The sequence below is a fragment of the Lichenostomus cassidix genome, chromosome 2, assembly GCF_008360975.1.
Source record: "Lichenostomus cassidix isolate B80296 chromosome 2, HeHo_3.0, whole genome shotgun sequence".
In the NCBI taxonomy this organism is placed as follows: Eukaryota; Metazoa; Chordata; class Aves; order Passeriformes; family Meliphagidae; genus Lichenostomus; species Lichenostomus cassidix.
Window position 1 is genome coordinate 152423715 of NC_139482.1, and position 18467 is coordinate 152442181.

General features: G+C 56.2%; 1 protein-coding gene across 1 annotated transcript; it reads left to right on the forward strand.

The window, feature by feature from the left end:
- The first annotated feature begins 1306 nt into the window (after window positions 1-1306).
- Window positions 1307-17992, forward strand: LOC146442670 (uncharacterized). The gene is made up of 9 exons (XM_085049886.1): window positions 1307-1767; window positions 2939-2994; window positions 3458-3508; window positions 4360-4398; window positions 5666-5701; window positions 7338-7568; window positions 8138-8182; window positions 15964-16008; window positions 17819-17992. The coding sequence occupies exons 1-9, from the start codon at window positions 1307-1309 to the stop codon at window positions 17824-17826; spliced, it is 972 nt and encodes a 323-aa protein (XP_084906012.1). The 3' UTR covers window positions 17827-17992.
- The last annotated feature ends 475 nt before the right edge of the window (window positions 17993-18467 follow it).

The window sequence follows — 18467 nt, forward strand, 5'->3', positions numbered from 1 at the left end:
GGGGTCCCTGTTTGGGGTCCCGGTTCCCGGTTTGGTGTCCCGGTGCCGCAGTGCCGCTGCGGTCCCGCTGTCGGTGCCAGTCTCCGTTCCCAGTTTCCGTTCCCAGTTTCCGTTCCCAGTTTCCGTTCCTAGTTTCCGTTCCCAGCCCGTTCCCGGTGCAGTCCCGGTGCCGCAGTGCCGTTCCCAGTCCCGTTGCCCATCCCCAGTCCCAGAGTCACGTTCCCAGTTTCCATTCCCAGTTCCTGGTGAGGTCCCGGTGCCCGCAGTGCCGTTCCCAGTCCCGTTCCCAGTCCGGTTCCCGACTGCACCAAGGAGCGGCCCAGTTCCCAGTCCGTTCCCGGTTCCGGTGCCGCAGTCCCGTTCCCAGTTTCCCTTCCCCATCCCCAGTCCGTTCCCAGTCCGTTCCCAGTCCGTTCCCGGTTCCGGTGCCGCAGGGTGACCCGGGCCGGTTCTTGCTGCAGTCCCGGGGCGCTGCGGGGTCGCTGCGGGCCGGTGCGGCCTCAGCACGGTGTCCGCAGTGCCGGTGCGGTCCCGGTGCGGTGCCCGCAGTGCCGGTGAGGTCCCGGTGAGGTCCCAATGCCGTTCCGGTGCGGTGCCCGCAGTCCCGGTGCGGTTTTAGGTCAGTCCCGCTGCCCGCAGTGCCGGTGCAGCTCCCCGAGCCTCAGAAGACCCCGGTGCGGTCCCGGTGCGGTTCCAGTGCGGTCCCGGTGCAGTCTCGGTGCAGTCTCGGTGCGCTGCCCGCAGCGCCGCTGCCCCGTGCTGGTTGCGGTCCCGGTGCGGCTCCGCTGCAGTCCCGGTGCCCGCAGTGTCGGGTCAGTTCCCGCTGCAGTCCCGGTGCCCGCAGTCCCGGTGCAGTGCCGCTGCGGTCCCGGTGCGCTGCCCGCAGTGCCGCTGCCCCGCGCCGGTGCGGTGCCAGCGCAGTGCCGGTGCCCGCAGTGCCGCTGCCCGGTGCCGGTGTCATTCCGCTGCCTCAGGCGACCCCGGTGCGGCCCTGCTGCGGTCCCGGTTCAATGCCGGTGCATTCCCGGTGACTCAGGCGACCTCGATGCAGTGCCGGTGCAGTCCCGGTGCACTCCCGGTTCAATACCGATGCGGTCCCGGTGCGGTTTCAGTGCGGTCCCGGTTCAATACCGATGCGGTCCCGGTCTGGTCCCGGTTCCGGTGGCCAGAACTGGCCGGCATTATCCGGGACGGGACCGTAGCGGCGGGCTGGGCCCGGACAGTCCCGGTTCAATGCCGATTCGGTCCAGGTTCGGTAGCGGTTCAGGTGTCCGGTATTGTCCGGCATTGTCCCGGTTCAATACCGATGCGGTCCCGGTTCGGTTCCGGTCCCGGTGTCCGGTGTTGTCCGGCATTGTCCCGGGCAGTCCCGGGACCGAGCGGCACCGGCCGGGATTGGCTGGCCGAGCGCCACTGCCCCTCCCCGGCCCGAGCCGCTATAACGGCACCGGACAGCCCGGCAGGCACCGGACAGCGCCGGACAGCACCGAGTGACACCGGGAGGCACCGGACAGCGCCGGGCGGCACCGGACAGCCCGGGCGGCACCGGGAGGCACCGGACAGCTTCGGACAGCACCGAGTGACACCGGGAGGCACCGGACAGCACCGGGCGACGTCGGACAGACCCGAGCGGAACCGAGCGGAACCGAGCGGCACCGAGTGGCACCGGATAGCACCGAGCGGAACCGAGCCGAGCGGCACCGGACAGTACCGGATAGCCCCGGGCGGCACCGAGCGGAACCGAGCGGCCATGGGAGAGTCACGGGGGTGAGAGGGACAAAGAGGGGACAGAGAGGGGACAGAGGGGACAGAGGGGACAGGGGGGACAGGGGGGACAGAGGGGACAGGGGGGACAGAGGGGACAGGGGGGACAGGGGGGACAGGGGGGACAGGGGATCCCCGGGACACTGGGGACAGGGGGGACAAAGGGAACCCCCGAAACACCGGAGACAGAGGGACAGAGGGGAGACGGGGGACTGGGGAACAGAGAGACAGAGGGGACAGAGGCGACAGAGGGGACAGTGGGGACAGTGGGGACCCCCAACTGAGCAGCCATGGGCGAGTCACAGGACTGAGGGGACAGAGGGGACAGCGGGGACAGGGAGGATTCCGTCCCCGAGTAGGGATGGGCGAGTCCTGCCGGTGAGAGGGACAGAGGGACAAGGGGGACAGAGGGACAAAGAGGACCCCCGAGGCACCGGAGACAGAGGGGACAGCGGGAATAGAGGGGGGACATGGGGATCCCCGGGATGGGGGGGACAGAGGGATCCCCAAAATAATGGGGACAGCCGAGAAACTGGGGACAGAGGGGACGGTGGGGACAGGGGGGACAGGGGGGACAGGGGGAATCCCCGGGGCACAGGGGACACGAGGACAGCAGGAATAGCGGGGGGACAGTCCCGGGATGGAGGGGACAGAGGGGACAGAGGGGACAGCGGGAATAGAGGGGGGACAGTGGGGACCCCTGGGACAGGAGTGGGACATGGGGACCCCCAAGATAATGGGGACAGCGGGGAAACTGCGGGCAGAGGGGACAGAGGGACAGAGGGGACAGTGGCTCTCAATGTCGCAGGAGCTCTCAGTGACCTCGGCAGCAGCACTTTGGGGTCCCGGGAGGGGTTTGGGGACCGGCAGGTGACAATGGCCGCTTTGGGGTGACAATGTCCCGTTTGGGGTGACAATGTCCCATTTGGGATCCGGGAGGTGACAACGTTTGCTTTGGGGTGACAATGTCCCGTTTGGGGTCCCGTTTGGGGTCCCAGCTGTCCCTATTTGGGGTGACAATGTCCCCATTCGATGTCGCAGCTGTCCCCATTTGGGGTCCCAGCTGTCCCCATTTGGGGTGCCAATGTCCCCATTTGGGGTGACAATGTCCCCATTTGGGGTCCCAGCTGTCCCCATCTGGGGTGACAATGTCCCCACCCCGCTGTCCCCTCAGGCTCTCGGCTGTCCCTGTTGTCACCTTGCTGCTCTTGCTCACCGCGAGTGCCAAAGGTGAGCGGGGAGGGCTTGGGGACAACTGTGTCACCTCGGTGTCCCCGCAATGTCCCCAGTGTCACCCTAATGTCCCCCACAGTGTCCCCAATATCCCCAATGTCCCCAATGTCCCTAATGTCACCCTAGTGCCACTCCAATGTCACCCCAGTGTCACAAAATGCCCCCAATACCCTCAATGTCCCCAATGTCCCCAAATTTCCCTCAATGTCCCCAATATCCCCAATGTCCCCAAATGTCACCTCAACGTCCCCAATGCCATGTTGCCCAATACCCCCAATGTCCCCAACATCCCCAATGTCCCCAATGTTGTCCCCAAATGTCCCCAACATCCTCAATACCCCCAACATCCCCAATGTCCCCAATGTCCCCAAATATCACCTCGATGTCTCCAAATCCCCAACATCCCCAATGTGCCCAATGACCCCAAACGTCCCCAGCTGTCCCCTCGCTGTCCCCACAGCTCTCTCAGCCCCCCTGGATGTCTCTCTGTCGGCTGAGGGACAAAGCCCGGGTAGGATTGGGGAATTTTGGGGGATTTTGGGGATTTTGGGAAATTTTAGGGACATTTTGGGAGATTTCAGGTGTTTTGGGGAACTTTGGGGACTTTTTGGGGTGATTTTGGGAGATTTTGGGAGATTTTTGGGGGATTTTGGGGACTTTGGAGGGATTTTGAGGGATTTTGGGGTGATTTTTGGGGGATTTGGGGTGATTTTGGGTGATCTTTGGAATTTTGGGGATTTTGGGGACTTTGGGGTGATTTGGGAGGGATTTTGGGATGATTTTAGGGTGATTTTGGGTGGGTTTTTTGGTTTTTGAGTGATTTTGGGGGTTTTGGGGGATTTTGGGGACTTTGGGGTGATTTGGGAGGGATTTTGGGTGGGATTTTGGGTGATTTTTTGGGGGGCTTTGGGTGATTTTGGTGTGATATTTGGGTGATTTTGGGGGAATTTTTGAGGAGAATTTTGGGGTGATTTTAGGGTGATTTTGGGGGATTTTTTTGGGATTTAGGGGGCATTTTTGGGTATTTTTTGGTTGATTTCGGGGTGATTTTGTGGGAATTTTAGGGTGATTTTTGGGGGATTTTGGGAGAATTTTTGGGGGATTTTTGGGGTGAATTTTGGGATGATTTTGGGGTGATTATTGGGATGATTTTTTTGGCGATTTTGGCTGATTTTGGGGTGATTTTGGGGGAATTTTAGGGTGATTTTGGGGGATTTTTTGGGGATTTTTTGGGGGATTTTGGAGGCATTTTTTGTGGGGATTTTAGGGTGATTTTGGGGTATTTTTGGGGTAAATTTTGGGTGATTTGGGGATGATTTTGGGATGATTTTTGGGGTGCCAAAGTCGCCTCTGTCCCCCCAGAGCCATCAGGTCCTTCCAGGCTGGAAGCTTCGGGAGAGAGTGAGTGAGGCAGGGAGGGAGGGGAGACCCCAAAATAACCCCAAAAATAACCCAAAATGACCCCAAAAATAACCCAAAATAACCCAAAAATAACCCAAAATAACCCAAAACCCCCCAAAACCAACCCTGGGATCCCAAAATAACCCCAAAAATAACCCAAAATAACCCAAAAATAACCCAAAATAACCCAAAAATAACCCCAAAACCCCCAAAAAACAACCCTGGGACCCCAAAAATGACCCAAAAAATAACCCAAAACCCCCCAAAACTCCCAAATCCCCCCAAAACCAACCCTGGGACCCTAAAAATGAGCCCAAAACCCCAAAAAAACAACCCTGGGATCCCAAAATAACCCAAAAACCCTAAAAAAAAAACCCCAAAACCCCCCAAAACAACCCTGGGACCCTAAAAATTACCCAAAACCCCAAAAATAACCCTGGGACCCCAAAACAACCCAAAAAATAACCCAAAAACCCCCAAAAACAACCCTGGGACCCCAAAATAACCCCAAAATCCCCCAAAAACCCCAAAATCCCCAAAAAAACCCCAAAAAACAACCCTGGGATCCCAAAAATGACCCCAAAACCCAAATCCCCCCCAATGAAACAACCCTAAACACCCCAAAAAACAACCCTGGGACCCCAAAAATGACCCAAAACCCCCAAAAAACAACCCTGGGACCCCAAGAATAACCCTGGGACCCCAAAAACAACACCAAAACCCCCAAAAAACAACCCTGGACCCCAAAAATAACCTCAAAACCCACCTCCCCCAAACAACCTAAAGCCCCAAAAAAATAACCCCGGGACCCCAACAATCCCCTGGAACCCCAAAAATAACCCCAAACCCCCAAAAAACCCAAACCCCAAAACAAAAAACCAACCGGGACCCCAAAAATAACCTCAAAACCCAACCCCCCAAAAAAACCCTAAACACCCCAAAAAATAACCCTGGGACCCCAAAATAACACCAAAATCCCCCAAACCCCCAAAAAACAACCCTGGGACCCCAAAAATGACCCAAAAAATAACCCAAAACCCCCAAAAAATAACCCTGGGACCCCAAAAATAACACCAAAAACCCCAAAAAAACCAACCCCAGGACCCCAAAAATAACCTCAAACCCCCCAAAATTCCAGAAAAACAACCCTGGGACCCTAAAAATAACCCAGAAATCCCCAAGCCCCCCCCGAAAACCCCCAAAACAACCCTGGGACCCCAAAACCTCCCTGTGACCCCAAAACCCTCTGACCCCCTTTGCCCCCCAGGTGATCTGAGCACCTCAGCGCAGCACCTGGGAAAAGGTAAGGAACCCAAAAATGGGGAAAAAACCCCAAAAATTGGGGAAAAAGAACTCCAAAAATGGGGTAAAAAATCCAAAAATGGGGGGAAATCTCAAAAATGGGGTGAAAATGGGGGAAAAGAACCCAAAAATGGGGGGAAAAACCCAAAATGGGGGAAAAGAAACTCAAAAATGGGGGGAAAACCCAAAAAATGGGTAAAAGGATCCCAAAAATGGGGAGGGGGACACCGAAAATGGGGAAAAGGATCCCAAAAATGGTGCAGAAAAGAGCCCCAAAAATGGGGTAAAAACCCCAAAATGGGGTGAAAAACCCAAAATGGGGGAAAAAAACTCCAAAAATGGGGAAAACTGCCCCAAAAATGGGCATGGGGACCCCTAAAATGGGGATAGAGACCCCAAAAATGGGGAAAAGGAACCCAAAAATGGGGGAAAAACCCCAAAAAATGGGGGGAAAAACCCCCAAATGGAGAAGAAGATCCCAAAATGGGGGAAAAAAACCCAAAATGGGGTTAAACTCAAATGGCAGAAAAAACCCCAAAAATGGGGTGAAAAACCCCAAAATGGGGGAAAAACCCAAAAATGGGGAAAACCCCAAATGGGGGAAAAAAACCCCAAATGGGGGAAAAAACCCAAATGGGGGAAAAACCCAAAAATTGGGAAAACCCCCAAAAATGGGGTAAAGAACCCAAAAATGGGGGAAAAGAACCCAAAAAATGGGGGAAAAACCCAAAAATGGGGGAAAAAGAACTCCAAAAATGGGGAAAACTGCCCCAAAAATGGGGAAAAGGATCCCAAAAATGGGGGGAAAAACCCCAAAAATGGGGGAAAAGGAATCCAGAAATGGGGAAAAAAACCAAAAATGGGGAAAAGGACCCCAAAGACTGGGAATAGAGACCCCAAAAACGGGGAAAAAAACCCAAAAATGGGGGGAAAACCCCAAAAATGGGGAAAACTGCCCCAAAAATGGGGTAAAAAATCCAAAATGGGGTAAAAAAACCCCAAAACTGGGGGGAAAAAAATTCAAAAAATGGGGGAATATCCCAAAAATGGGGGAAAGGATCCCAAAAATGGGGGAAAGGATCCCAAAAATGGGGGAAAAACCCCAAAAATGGGGGAAAAGAACTCCAAAAATGGGGAAAAGGACCTCAAAATTGGGGGGAAAAAACTCCCCAAATGGGGGAATATCCCAAAAATGGGGAAAACTGCCCCAAATACAGGCACGGAGACCCCAAAAATGGGGATAGAGACCTCAAAAATGGGGATAGAGACCTCAAAAATGGGGGGAAAAACCCAAAAATGGGGGAAAAGAAACACAGAAATGGGGCAAAAACCCAAAAATGGGGGGAAAACCCAAAAATGGGGTGAAAAGAGTGACCCTCAGGACCCCCAGGGTGACCCTCAGGGTGACTCTAAGGACCCCCAAGGCTCTCAAGACCCCCAGAGTGACAATCAGGACCCTCGGGGTCACTCTCAGGGTGACCCTAAGAACCCGCAGGACCCCTAAGACCCTCAGGGTGACACTCAGGACCCTCAGGGTGACACTCAGGACCCCCAGGACCCCCAAAACGCCCAGGGTGACCCCCAGGGTGACCCTAAGGACCCTCAGGGTGACTCTCAGGACTCTCCTGTCCCCCCAGGTGTGACGTCAGTGGCCCTGCCGGGGTCCCCGCTGGCCTCTCGGGACCCCCAGGACCCCCAGGATGACCCTCAGGAACTTCAGGACCCTCAGGATGACCCTCGGGACCCCCAGAGTGACCCTCGGGACCCCCAGGGTGACCCCCAGGGTGACCCTCAGGGTGACCCTCAGGGTGACTCGAGCTGGAGCCCCGAGAGCTCAGCGAGCGCCCAGCGCGGCTGGGGGGGCAGCGGTGGGTGAGGGGATTGGGGGGGATTGGGGGTCCTGGGGGGGATTTGGGGTCCTGAGAGGATTTGGGGAGGGATTTGGGGGTCCTGGATGATGGGGGCAGCGGTGGTGAGGGGGATTTGGGGGAGGGGGCTTTGGGGATCCTGGGTGCTGGGGGGGGATTTGGGGGTCTGGGGGGGGATTTGGGGGTCCTGGGTGCTGGGGGCAGTGGTAGTGCGTGGGGGAGGGGGATTTGGGGAGGGATTTGGGTGCTGGGGGGTCCCTGGGTGCTGGGGAGGGGTTGGGGGTCTCGGGGGTCTCTCTGGGGTCTCTCGGGGGTCTCGGGTCTCTCTCGGGGTCTCTCTCGGGGGTCTCTCGGGGGTCTCTCTCGGGGGTCTCTCTCGGGGTCTCTCTGGGGTCTCTGGGGTCTCTCGGGTCTCTCTCGGGGTCTCTCTCGGGGGTCTCTCTCGGGGGTCTCTCTGGGGTCTCTCGGGTCTCTCTCGGGGTCTCTGGGGTCTCTGGGGTCTCTCGGGTCTCTCTCGGGGGTCTCCCCAGTGTCCCTCAGTGTCCCTCACTGTCCCCATCCCCCCCCAGCTCCCCTGCCGGATGTTCCATCGCAATCCAGCGAGTCCAGCGAGGGTGAGAGCGGCGGGGGGGGAGACCCCAGACCCAAATCATCCCCTGAGACCCCAAATCATACCCTGAGACCCCAGACCCAAATCATCCCCTGAGACCCCAAATCATCCCCTGAGACCCCAGACCCAAATCATCCCCTGAGACCTCAGACCCAATTCGTACCCCAGACCCAAATCCTGACACCCCAGACCCAAATCATGACCCTGAGACCCCAAATCCCTGAGACCCCAGACCCAAATAATACCCTGAGACCCCAGACCCAAATCCTCCTGTGCCCTGAGATCCCAAATCCCTGAGACCCCATACCCAAATATTGACCTTGGGGGCTGGGACCCCAGACCCAAATACCATCCCTGAGACCCCAGACCCAAATCATCCCCTGAGACCCCAAATAATACCCTGAGACCCCAGACCCAAATCATCCCCTGAGACCCAAATAATACCCTGAGACCCCAGACCCAAATCCTCCTGTGCCCTGAGATCCCAAATCCCTGAGACCCCAGACCCAAATCCTGACCCTGAGACCCCAAATTCCTGAGACCCCAGACCCAAATCATCCCCTGAGACCCCAGACCCAAATATTGCTGTTCCCTGAGACCCCAAATCCCCTGAGGCCCCAGACCCAAATCCTGACCTTGAGACCCAAATCCCTGAGCCCCCAGACCCAAATCCTGCTGTTCCCTGAGCCCCCAGACCCAAATCCTCCTGTGCCCAGATCCCCCAGACCCAAAGCCTGACCCTGGGGATCCCCAAAGCCCCCAGACCCAAATCCCCAAAGCCCCCAGACCCAAACCCTGCTGTCCCCAAAGCCCCCAGACCCAAATCCTGACCTTGAGAGTCGCTTGAGCCCCTAGACCCAAATCCCCAAAGCCCCCAGACCCAAATCCTGACCCTTGGGGCAATGAGGACCCCCAAATGAGCCTTTCCTGGGGTGACCCCATAACCGGGGGGTCCCATCTGTGGGGTGACCCCATTACTGGGGTGACCCCATTACCGGGGGGTCCCATGGGTGGGCTGACCCCATAAACTGGGGTACCCCAAAAACCGGGGTTTCCCATCTGGGGTTCCCCATTAACGGGAGGATCTCATTCACCGGGGGTGCCCCATTACTGGGGGTCCCCAAAAACTGGGGGTCCCCAAAAACTGGGGGTCCCCAAAATCTGGGGGTGCCCTATAAACGAAACGGGGGGTGCCCTATAAACTGGGGGTGCCCTATAAACTGGGGTGCCCTTTAAACTGGGGTTCCCTATAAACTGGGGGTCCCCACTGTCTCGGGGTTCCCCACAATCCAGGGGTTCCCCACAAACTGGGGGTGTTCCATTATTGGGGTACCCCATTAACTGGGGGTGCCATTCATTGGGGTGGGGGTCCCACAAACCGGGGGTGCCTCATTATTGGGGTGTCCCATAATCCGGGAGTGTTCCTCCAATCGGGGGCTCCCCGCGGTTTGGGGTTCCCCATTTTGGGGTTCCAAATTTTGGGGTTTCCCATTTCGTGTTCCAATTTTCCCCATTTTGGGCTCTCCCAATTTCAGGATTCCCCATTTTAGAGTCTCCCCATTTCGGGGTTCCCCTTTTGGGGGTTCCCCACATTTTGGGGTTCCCATTTTAGGGTCTCCCAATTTCGGGGTTCCCCACATTTTGGGTTCCCCATTTTAGGCGCTCCCATTTTGGGGTTCCAGCAGTGTCCCATTTTTTGGGGTTCCCATTTTGGCGTCCCAAAGATGTCCCCATTTTAGGGTTTCCATCTTGGGGGTCCCAGGGATGTCCCCATTTTAGGCTCTCCCAATTTGGGGGTTCCCAATTTGGGGGTTCCCCATTTTAGGGTCCCAGGGCTCTCCCCAGTTTCGGGGTTCCCAATTACAGGGTCCCAGGGTTCCCCATTTTAGGGTCTCCCAATCTTGGGGTCTCAGGGATGTCCTAATTTCGGGGGTTCCCAATGGGGGGCTCCCAGTTTCGAGGTTCCCCACATTTTGGGGTTCCCCATTTTAGAGGCTCCCAATTTGGGGTTCCCCATTTAGGGGTGTCCCAGTTTCGGGGTTCCCCTTTTGGGGGAGGTTCCTCACATTTTGGGGTTCTCCATTTCGGGGTTCCCCTTTTAGGGACCCAGGGATGTCCCAGTTTCGGGGTTCCCATTTTGGTGTGTCCCAATTTCGGGGTTCCCGGGATGTCCCTACATTTTGGGGTTCCCCATTTCGGGGTTCCCCATTTTAGGCGCTCCCAATTTCGGGTGTTCCCATTTTAGGGTCTCCCAATTCGGGGTTCCACATATTTTGGGGGTCCCAATTTTATGTTCCCTATTTTGGGTTCCCACGGATGTCCCCATTTTAGGGTATCCCAATTCTGGGGTTCCCAATTTTGGGCTCCCAGCACTGTCCCATTCCGGGGTTCCCCAATTCGGGGCTCCAAATTTTGGGGTTCCCCATTTTGGGGTCTCCCCGTTTTGGGGTTCCCAACTTTGGGGGTCCCAGGGATGTCCCCATTTTGGGGTTCCCAATTTGAGGTTCCCCACATTTTGGGGTTCCAGCAGTGTCCCATTTCGGGGTTCCCCACATTTTGGTGTTCCCAATTCCAGGGTTCCCCATTTTAGAGTCTCCCAATTTGGGGTTCTCCATTTTGGGGTTCCCCATGTTAGGGTCTCCCAATTTCGGGGTTCCCAATATGGGGGGGTCCCCATTTTAGAGTCCCAGGGGGTCCCCATTTAGGGTGTCCCAATTTCGGGGTTCCCAATTTCGGGGTTCCCCCACATTTTGGGGTTCCCCATTTCGGGGTTCCCCACATTTTGGGTTCCCCATTTTGGGGTTCCCCACATTTTGGGGTTCCCAGGGTTCCTCCATTTTGGAGTCTCCACATTTTAGGGTCTCCCAATTTCGGGGTTCCAGCAGTGTCCCATTCTGGGATTCCCCATTTTCGGGTCGTCCCATTTCGGGGGTTCCCGTGATCTCCCCATTTTAGGCTGTCCCCATTTCAGGGTTCCCGACATTTTGGGGTTCCCGGGTTCCCCATTTTAGGGTTCCCCATTTTAGGGTCTCCCATTTTGGGGTTCCCCATTTTAGGGTCTCCCAATTTTGGGGTTCCCAGTAGGGGGTCCCAGGGATGTCCCCATTTCGCGGTTCCACATTTTAGGGGCTCCAAGTTTCGGGGTTCCCCACATTTCCAGGTTCCCTGTTTTAGGGTCCCTGAGATGTCCCCATTTTGGGGTGTCAGGGATGTCCCATTCCGGGGTTCTCCATTTTAGGGTTACCCCGTTTCGTGGGTCCCCATTTTAGAGTCTCCCAATTTGGGGTTCCCCAGTTTAGGGGTTCCCCATTTTTGGGAGGTTCCTCACATTTTGGGGTTCCAGGGTTCCCCAATTTAGGGTTCCCCAATTTTGGGGTTCCCGCACTGTCCTATTCCGGGGTTCCCCAATTTTGGGGTTCCCAATTTTGGGGTCCCAGGGATGCCCCGTTTTAGGGTCTCCCAATTTGGGGGTGTCCCATTTCGGGGCCCCAGTGATGTCCCAGTTTTGGGGTTTCCCACATTTTGGTGTCCCAGGGTTCCCATTTTAGACTCTCCACATTTTGGGGTCTCCCAATTTTAGGGTCTCCCCATTTCGGGGTTCCCCGAGATTTTGGGGTTCCCAGTTCTGGGGTTCCCAATTTGGGGTTCCAGCAGTGTCCCATTTAGGGTTTCCCACATTTCGGGGTTCCAAATTTTGGGGTTTCCCACATTTCGGGGTTCCAAATTTTGGGGTTCCCCACATTTCGGGGTTCCAAATTTTGGGGTTCCCCACATTTTGGGGTTCCCAGATTCGGGTTCCGATTTTGGGGTTCCCCACATTTTGGGTCTCCCTGTTCCAGGGTTCCCCATTTTGGGGTCCCAGGGTTCCCCATCTTAGAGTCTCCACATTTTAGGGTCTCCCAGTCTTGGGGTTCCCAATTTGGGGGTCTCAGGGATTTCCCAGTTTCGGGGTTCCCCATTTTAGGCTCTCCCAATTTCGGGGTTCCACATATTTTGGGGTTCCCAATTTCATGTTCCCCATTTTAGGGTATCCCAATTCTGGGGTTCCCAATTCTGGGCTCCCAGCACTGTCCCATTTCGGGGTTCCCCATTCCGGGGTTCCCCATTTCGGGGCTCCCCATTTTAGTGTCTCCCTGTTTTGGGGTTCCCAACTTTGGGGTCCCAGGGATGTCCCCATTTCGGGGTTCCCAATTTGAGGTTCCCCAGATTTTGGGCTTCCAGCAGTGTCCCATTTTGGGGTTCCCAGTTTTGGGTCTCCACATTTTAGGCTCTCCCAATTCGGGATTCCCAATTTTGGGGTTCCAGCAGTGTCCCATTTCGGGGGTTCCCCATATTTTGGGGTTCCCAGATTCGGGGTTTTCCCATTTTGGGGGTTCCCACATTTTGGGGTTCCCCAAATTTTGGGGTTTCCCCACATTTTGGGTCTCCCGGTTCCAGGGTTCCCCATTTTAGGGTCCCAGGGATGTCCCAGTTTTGGGCTCCCAAGGTTCCCCATTTCAGAGTCGCCACATTTTAGGGTCTCTCAGTCTTGGGGTTCCCAATTTGGGGGTCCCAGGGATGTCCCCATTTCGGGGCTCCCCATTTTAGGCGCTCCCAATTTGGGGTTCCAGCAGTGTCCCATTTTGGGGTTCCAAATTTTGGGGTTCCCCGATTCGGGGTTCCCAATTTTGGGGTTCCCCACATTTCGGGGTTCCCAACTTTGGGGTTCCCCACATTTCGGGGTTCCCAGATTCGGGTTCCGCTTTTGGGGGTTCCCCACATTTTGGGTCTCCCGGTTCCTGGGTTCCCCATTTTGGGGTTCCCCACATTTCGGGGTTCCAAATTTTGGGGTTCCCCACATTTTGGGGTTCCCCAGATTCGGGTTCCGCTTTTGGGGGTTCCCCACATTTTGGGTCTCCCTGTTCCAGGGTTCCCCATTTTGGGGTCCCAGGGTTCCCCATCTTAGAGTCTCCACATTTTAGGGTCTCCCAGTCTTGGGGTTCCCAATTTGGGGTCTCAGGGATTTCCCAGTTTCGGGGTTCCCCATTTTAGGGTTCCCCAATTTGGGGGGTCTCCATTTTGGGCTTCCCCACATTTTGGGCTCTCAGCACTGTCTCATTCCAGGGTTCCCCATTTTAGGGTCTCCCAGTTTCGGGGTTCTTCATTTTGGGGTTCTCCACATTTTGGGGTCCCCGTTTCAGGGTTCCTCATTTTTGGGGTCCCAGGGATGTCCCCATTTCAGGGTTCCAAATTTTGGGGTCCCAGGGTTCCCCATTTTAGGGTCTCCCCATTTTGGGTTCCCAATTCGGGGGTCCCAGGGATGTCCCCATTTCAGGGTCCCAGCACTGTCCCATTCTGGGGTTCCCCATTTTTAGGGTCTCCCAATTTTGGGGTCTCCCAATTTGGGGTCCCAGGGATGTCCCCATTTCGGGGTTCCACATTTTAGGGTCTCCCAGTTTCGGGGGTCCCATTTTGGGGTTCCCCACATTTTTTGGGGTTCCCCATTTTGGATGTTCCCCATTTTAGGGTCTCCCAATTGTGGGGTTCCAGCACTGTCCCATTTTGGGGTTCCCCATTCTAGGGTCTCCCCATTTCGGGGTTCCCCACATTTTGGCGTTCCAATTCCGGGTTCCCCATTTTAGGGTCTTCCCGTTTCGGGGTTCCCATTTTGGGGGTTCCCCATTTTAGAGTCTCCACATTTTAGAGTCTCCCAATTTGGGGGTTTCCAATTTTAGGGTCTCCCAAGTTTCGGGCTTCCCCACATTTTGGGGTTCCCCATTTCGGGGTTCCTCATTTTAGGGTCTCCCAATTCGGGGTTCCAAGTTTTGGGGTTCTCACATTTTGAGGTTCCCAGGGATGCCCAGTTTTAGGCTCTCCCAATTTGAGGGTATCCCATTTCGGGGTTCCCTACATTTTGGGGAGGTCCCAATTCTGGGGTTCCCCATTTTAGGGTCTCCCAGTCGTGGGGTTCCCCATTTCGGGCTTCCCAATTTTGGGGTTCCAGTAGTGTCCCATGTCGGGGTTCCCCACATTTTGGGGTTCCCAGATTCGGGGTTTCCCATTTTGGGGGTTCCCCACATTTTGGGTCTCCCGGTTCCAGGGTTCCCCATTTTAGGGTCGCCACATTTTAGGATCTCTCAGTCTTGGGGTTCCCAATTTGGGGTCCCAGGGATGTCCCAATTCCGGGGTTCCCCATTTTAGGGTCCCCCAATTTGGGGGTCTCCATTTTGGGCTTCCCCACATTTTGGGGTTCCCCATTTCGGGGGTGTCCCAATTTCGGCTTCTGAATTTTGGGGTCCCAGGGTTCCACATTTTAGTGTCTCCACATTTTAGGGTCTTCCAGTCTTGGGGGGTTTCCCATTTTGAGGTCCCAGCAGTGTCCCATTTTGGAGTTCCCCATTTTAGGGTCTCCCAGTTTTGGGGTTCCTCATTTTTGGGGTCCCAGGGATGTCCCCATTTCGGGGTTCCCCACATTTTGGGGTTCCCAATTTTGGGCTCCCAGCAGTGTCCCATTCTGGGGTTCCCCATTTTAGGCTCTCCCAATTTCGGGGGTCTCCCCATTTTGGGTTCCCCCACAATTTGGGGTTCCAGCAGTGTCCCATTTTGGCATCCCAAAGATGTCCCCATTTTAGGGTCTCCCATTTTAGGGTCTCCCAATTTTGGGCTCCCAGCACTGTCCCATTCCAGAGTTCCCCAATTTGGGGCTCCCAGTTTTGGGGTTCCAAATTTTGGGGTTCCCCACATTTTGGGTTCCTCGGGCTCTCCCCATTTTAGGGGTTCCCCATTTTGGGGACAGCACTGTCCCTTTCAGGGTTCCCCATTTTAGGGTCTCCCCATTTCGCGATTCACATTTTGGGGTTCCCCACATTTTGGGGTCCCAGGGTTCCCCATTTTTAGAGTCTCTACATTTTAGGGTCTCCCAATCTTGGGGGTCCCAGGGATGTCCCCATTTCAGGGTTCCTAATTTCGGGGTTCCCCATTTTAGGGTCTCCCAATTTCGGGGTCTCCCCATTTTGGGTTCCCCCACAATTTGGGGTTCCAGCAGTGTCCCATTTTGGCATCCCAAAGATGTCCCCATTTTAGGTTCTCCCAATTTTGGGCTCCCAGCACTGTCCCATTCCAGAGTTCCCCAATTCGGGGCTCCCAGTTTTGGGGTTCCAAATTTTGGGGTTCCTCGGGCTCTCCCCGTTTTAGGGGTTGCCCATTTTGGGGACCAGCACTGTCCCTTTCAGGGTTCCCCATTTCACGATTCACATTTTGGGGTCCCAGGGTTCCCCATTTCAGAGTCTCCCAATCTTCGGGGTCCCAGGGATGTTCCCATTTCAGGGTTCCTAATTTCGGGGTTCCCCATTTTAGGGTCTCCCAATTTGGAATCTCCCACTTTGGGGTCCCAGAACTGTCCCATTTTGGGGTTCCCCATTTCAGGGTCCCAGCACTGTCTCATTTTGGGGTTCCCCACATTTTGGGGTTCCCAGTTCGGTGGTTCCCCATTTTAGGGTCCCAGGGATGTCCCAATTTTGGGGGTTCCCTACATTTTGGGAGTTCCAAGATTCGGAGTTTCCCATTTTGGGGTCCCAGGGTTCCCCATTTTAGAGTCTCCTAATTTTGGGGTTTCCAATTTTAGGGTCTCCCCATTTCGGGATTCCCAATTTTGGGGTCCCAGGGTTCCCCATTTTAGAGTCTCCACATTTTAGGGATGTCCCAATTTCAGGGTTCCCAATTTTGGGGTTTCCCATTTCGTGTTCCCATTTTCCCCAATTCGGAGTGTCCCATTTCGGGGTCCCATCACTGTCCCTTTGTCCCCAGGGGCAGAAGGTGATCTGAACTCCGAGGAGGCGATGGCAGCTCAGGGTGACAAAGGGGACACTGCGGGGACAGGGGTGGCATTGGGGGGACAGCGGGGACAGGGGGGACAGGGGTGGCATTGGGGGGACAGCGGGGACAGGGGGGACAGGGTGACAAAGGGACACTGTGGGGACAGCGGGGACAGGGTGGTGACACAGGGTGGCACTTGGAGGGACAGCAGGGACAGCAGGGACAGTGGGGATGGGGTGACATTGGGGGGACAGGGTGGCACCAAAGGGGTGACACGGGGTGGCACTGGGGGGTGAGAGAGGACAGGGGAGTGACACAGCGTGGCACTTGGAGGGACAGGGGGGTACCGGGGGGACGGGGGGGACAGGGTGGCACTGGGGACAGGGTGGCATTAGAGGGACAGGGTGGCACTGGAGGGACAAAGTGGGACAGGGTGACGCCGAGGACAGGGTGGCACTGGGAGGTGAGAGTGGGACAGGGTGACACTGAGGGGACAGAGTGACGTTCAGGGGGGGACAGGGTGGCACTGGGCACAGGGTGGCACTGGAGGGACAAAGTGGGACAGGGTGGCACTGAGGGGACAGGGTGGCACTGGGGACAGGGTGACACGGAGGGGGTGACACGGTGACACCAGGGACAGGGTGGCACTGGGGGGACAGGGTGACACTCAGGGGGGACAGGGTGACACTGAGAGTGGTGCTGGGGGTGACATGGTGTGGTGACAGGGACAGGGGTGGCACTGCAGGGGTGACTGTGGGGACAGAGTGACACCTGAGGGGACAGCGGGGTCACTGGCAGGACAGGGTGACACTGTGGGACACCAGGGACAGGGTGGCACTGGGGGGGACAGGGTGACACAGGGGCAGAGTGGGACACAGGGTGACATCAGGGACAGGGTGGCACTGTGGGGACAGGGTGGCACTGAGGGTGACACTGGGTGGCACTGGGGACAGGGTGACACTGGGGAGTGGAGTGGGACATGGTGGCACTGGGGAGAGGGTGACACTGAGGGGGTGACACTGGGTGGCATTGGGGACAGGGTGACACTGTGAGGGGAGAGTGGGACAGGGTGACACCGAGGACAGGGTGGCACCGAGGACAGGGTGGCACCGAGGGGGTGACACAAAGAGTGGTGCTGGGGGTGACACTGGGGGGTGACAGAGACAGGGGTGGCACTGCAGGGGTGGCTGTGGGGACAGGGGTGGTGACACTGGGTGACACTGCTGAGAGCAGGGTGGCACTGGGTGGCTCAGGGTGGCATTGGGTGACACTGTTGGGGACAACAGTGACACTGGGTGACACCGCAGGGCTCAGGGTGGCACTGGGTGGCACAGTGGGGTCACTGCTGGGGACAGGGTGACACTGTTGGTGACGCTGTTGGTGACAAAGGTGAGCCTGGGTGGCTCAGGGTGACTGTTGGTGACACAGGTGACATTGCTGGAGACACAGGTGACCCTGTTGGTGACCCTGGGTGGCTCAGGGTGACAGTGGTGGTGACACTGTTGGTGACAAGGTGACACTGGTGGCTCAGGGTGACACCATTGGTGACACTGTTGATGACACTGCTGGTGACACTGTTGGTGACGCAGTTGGTGACAAGGTGACACTGTTGGGGACACTGCTGGTGACACAGGTGACACTGCTGGTGACACAGGTGACACTGTGGGTGACACAGGTGACACTGGGTGGCTCAGGGTGACACAGGTGACACCGCTGGTGACACCACAGGTGACAAGGTGACACTGTTGGGGACACAGGTGACACTGGGTGACACAGAGTGACACTATTGGTGACACCACTGGTGACAGAGGTGACAAGGTGACAGCCAGCCCTTCTGTCCCCACAGGGATCTGAGTCACTCTCTCCCCATGGATTCCCCGCGGAACTTTCCGGAACTTTCCCTGGATTTCCTGTGACCCCATGTGACCTTTGTGACCTCCCTGTGACCTCTGTGACCCCATGTGACCTCTGTGACCCCAAATGTCCCCAAATGTCCCCAAACCCCAATAAAGTCCCTGCAGAGCCATCGGTGTCACTGGGGGGAGGGGAGATGGGAAATCCTGAAATTTGGGATTTTGGGATTCCTCCCAAAAAGTTTGGGATTTTGGGGATTTGGGGATTTTTGGGATTCCTGCAAATTCATCCTGGAAAGTTTGGGATTTTGGGTCATTGGGATTCATCCGACAGCATTTGGGATTTTGGGATTCATCCTGGAAAGTTTGGGATTTTTTCTGGGATACTCACAGATCCATCCTGGAAAGTTTGGGATTTTGGGGATTTTGGGATGCAGGAGCTCCCAAGCTCCCCACAACTCTTCCCTCATTCCCATAAAACCCAGAGAACCCCAAAGGTGCCACCAAAGTCCTGGAGCATCCTGGGAAATCCTCGGCAGTTCCACCCCAATCCCAATTCCCAACCCAAATCCCAAATCCCAAATCCCAATTCCCAAACCCAATTCACACCCCAATCCCAATTCCCAACCCAAATCCCAAATC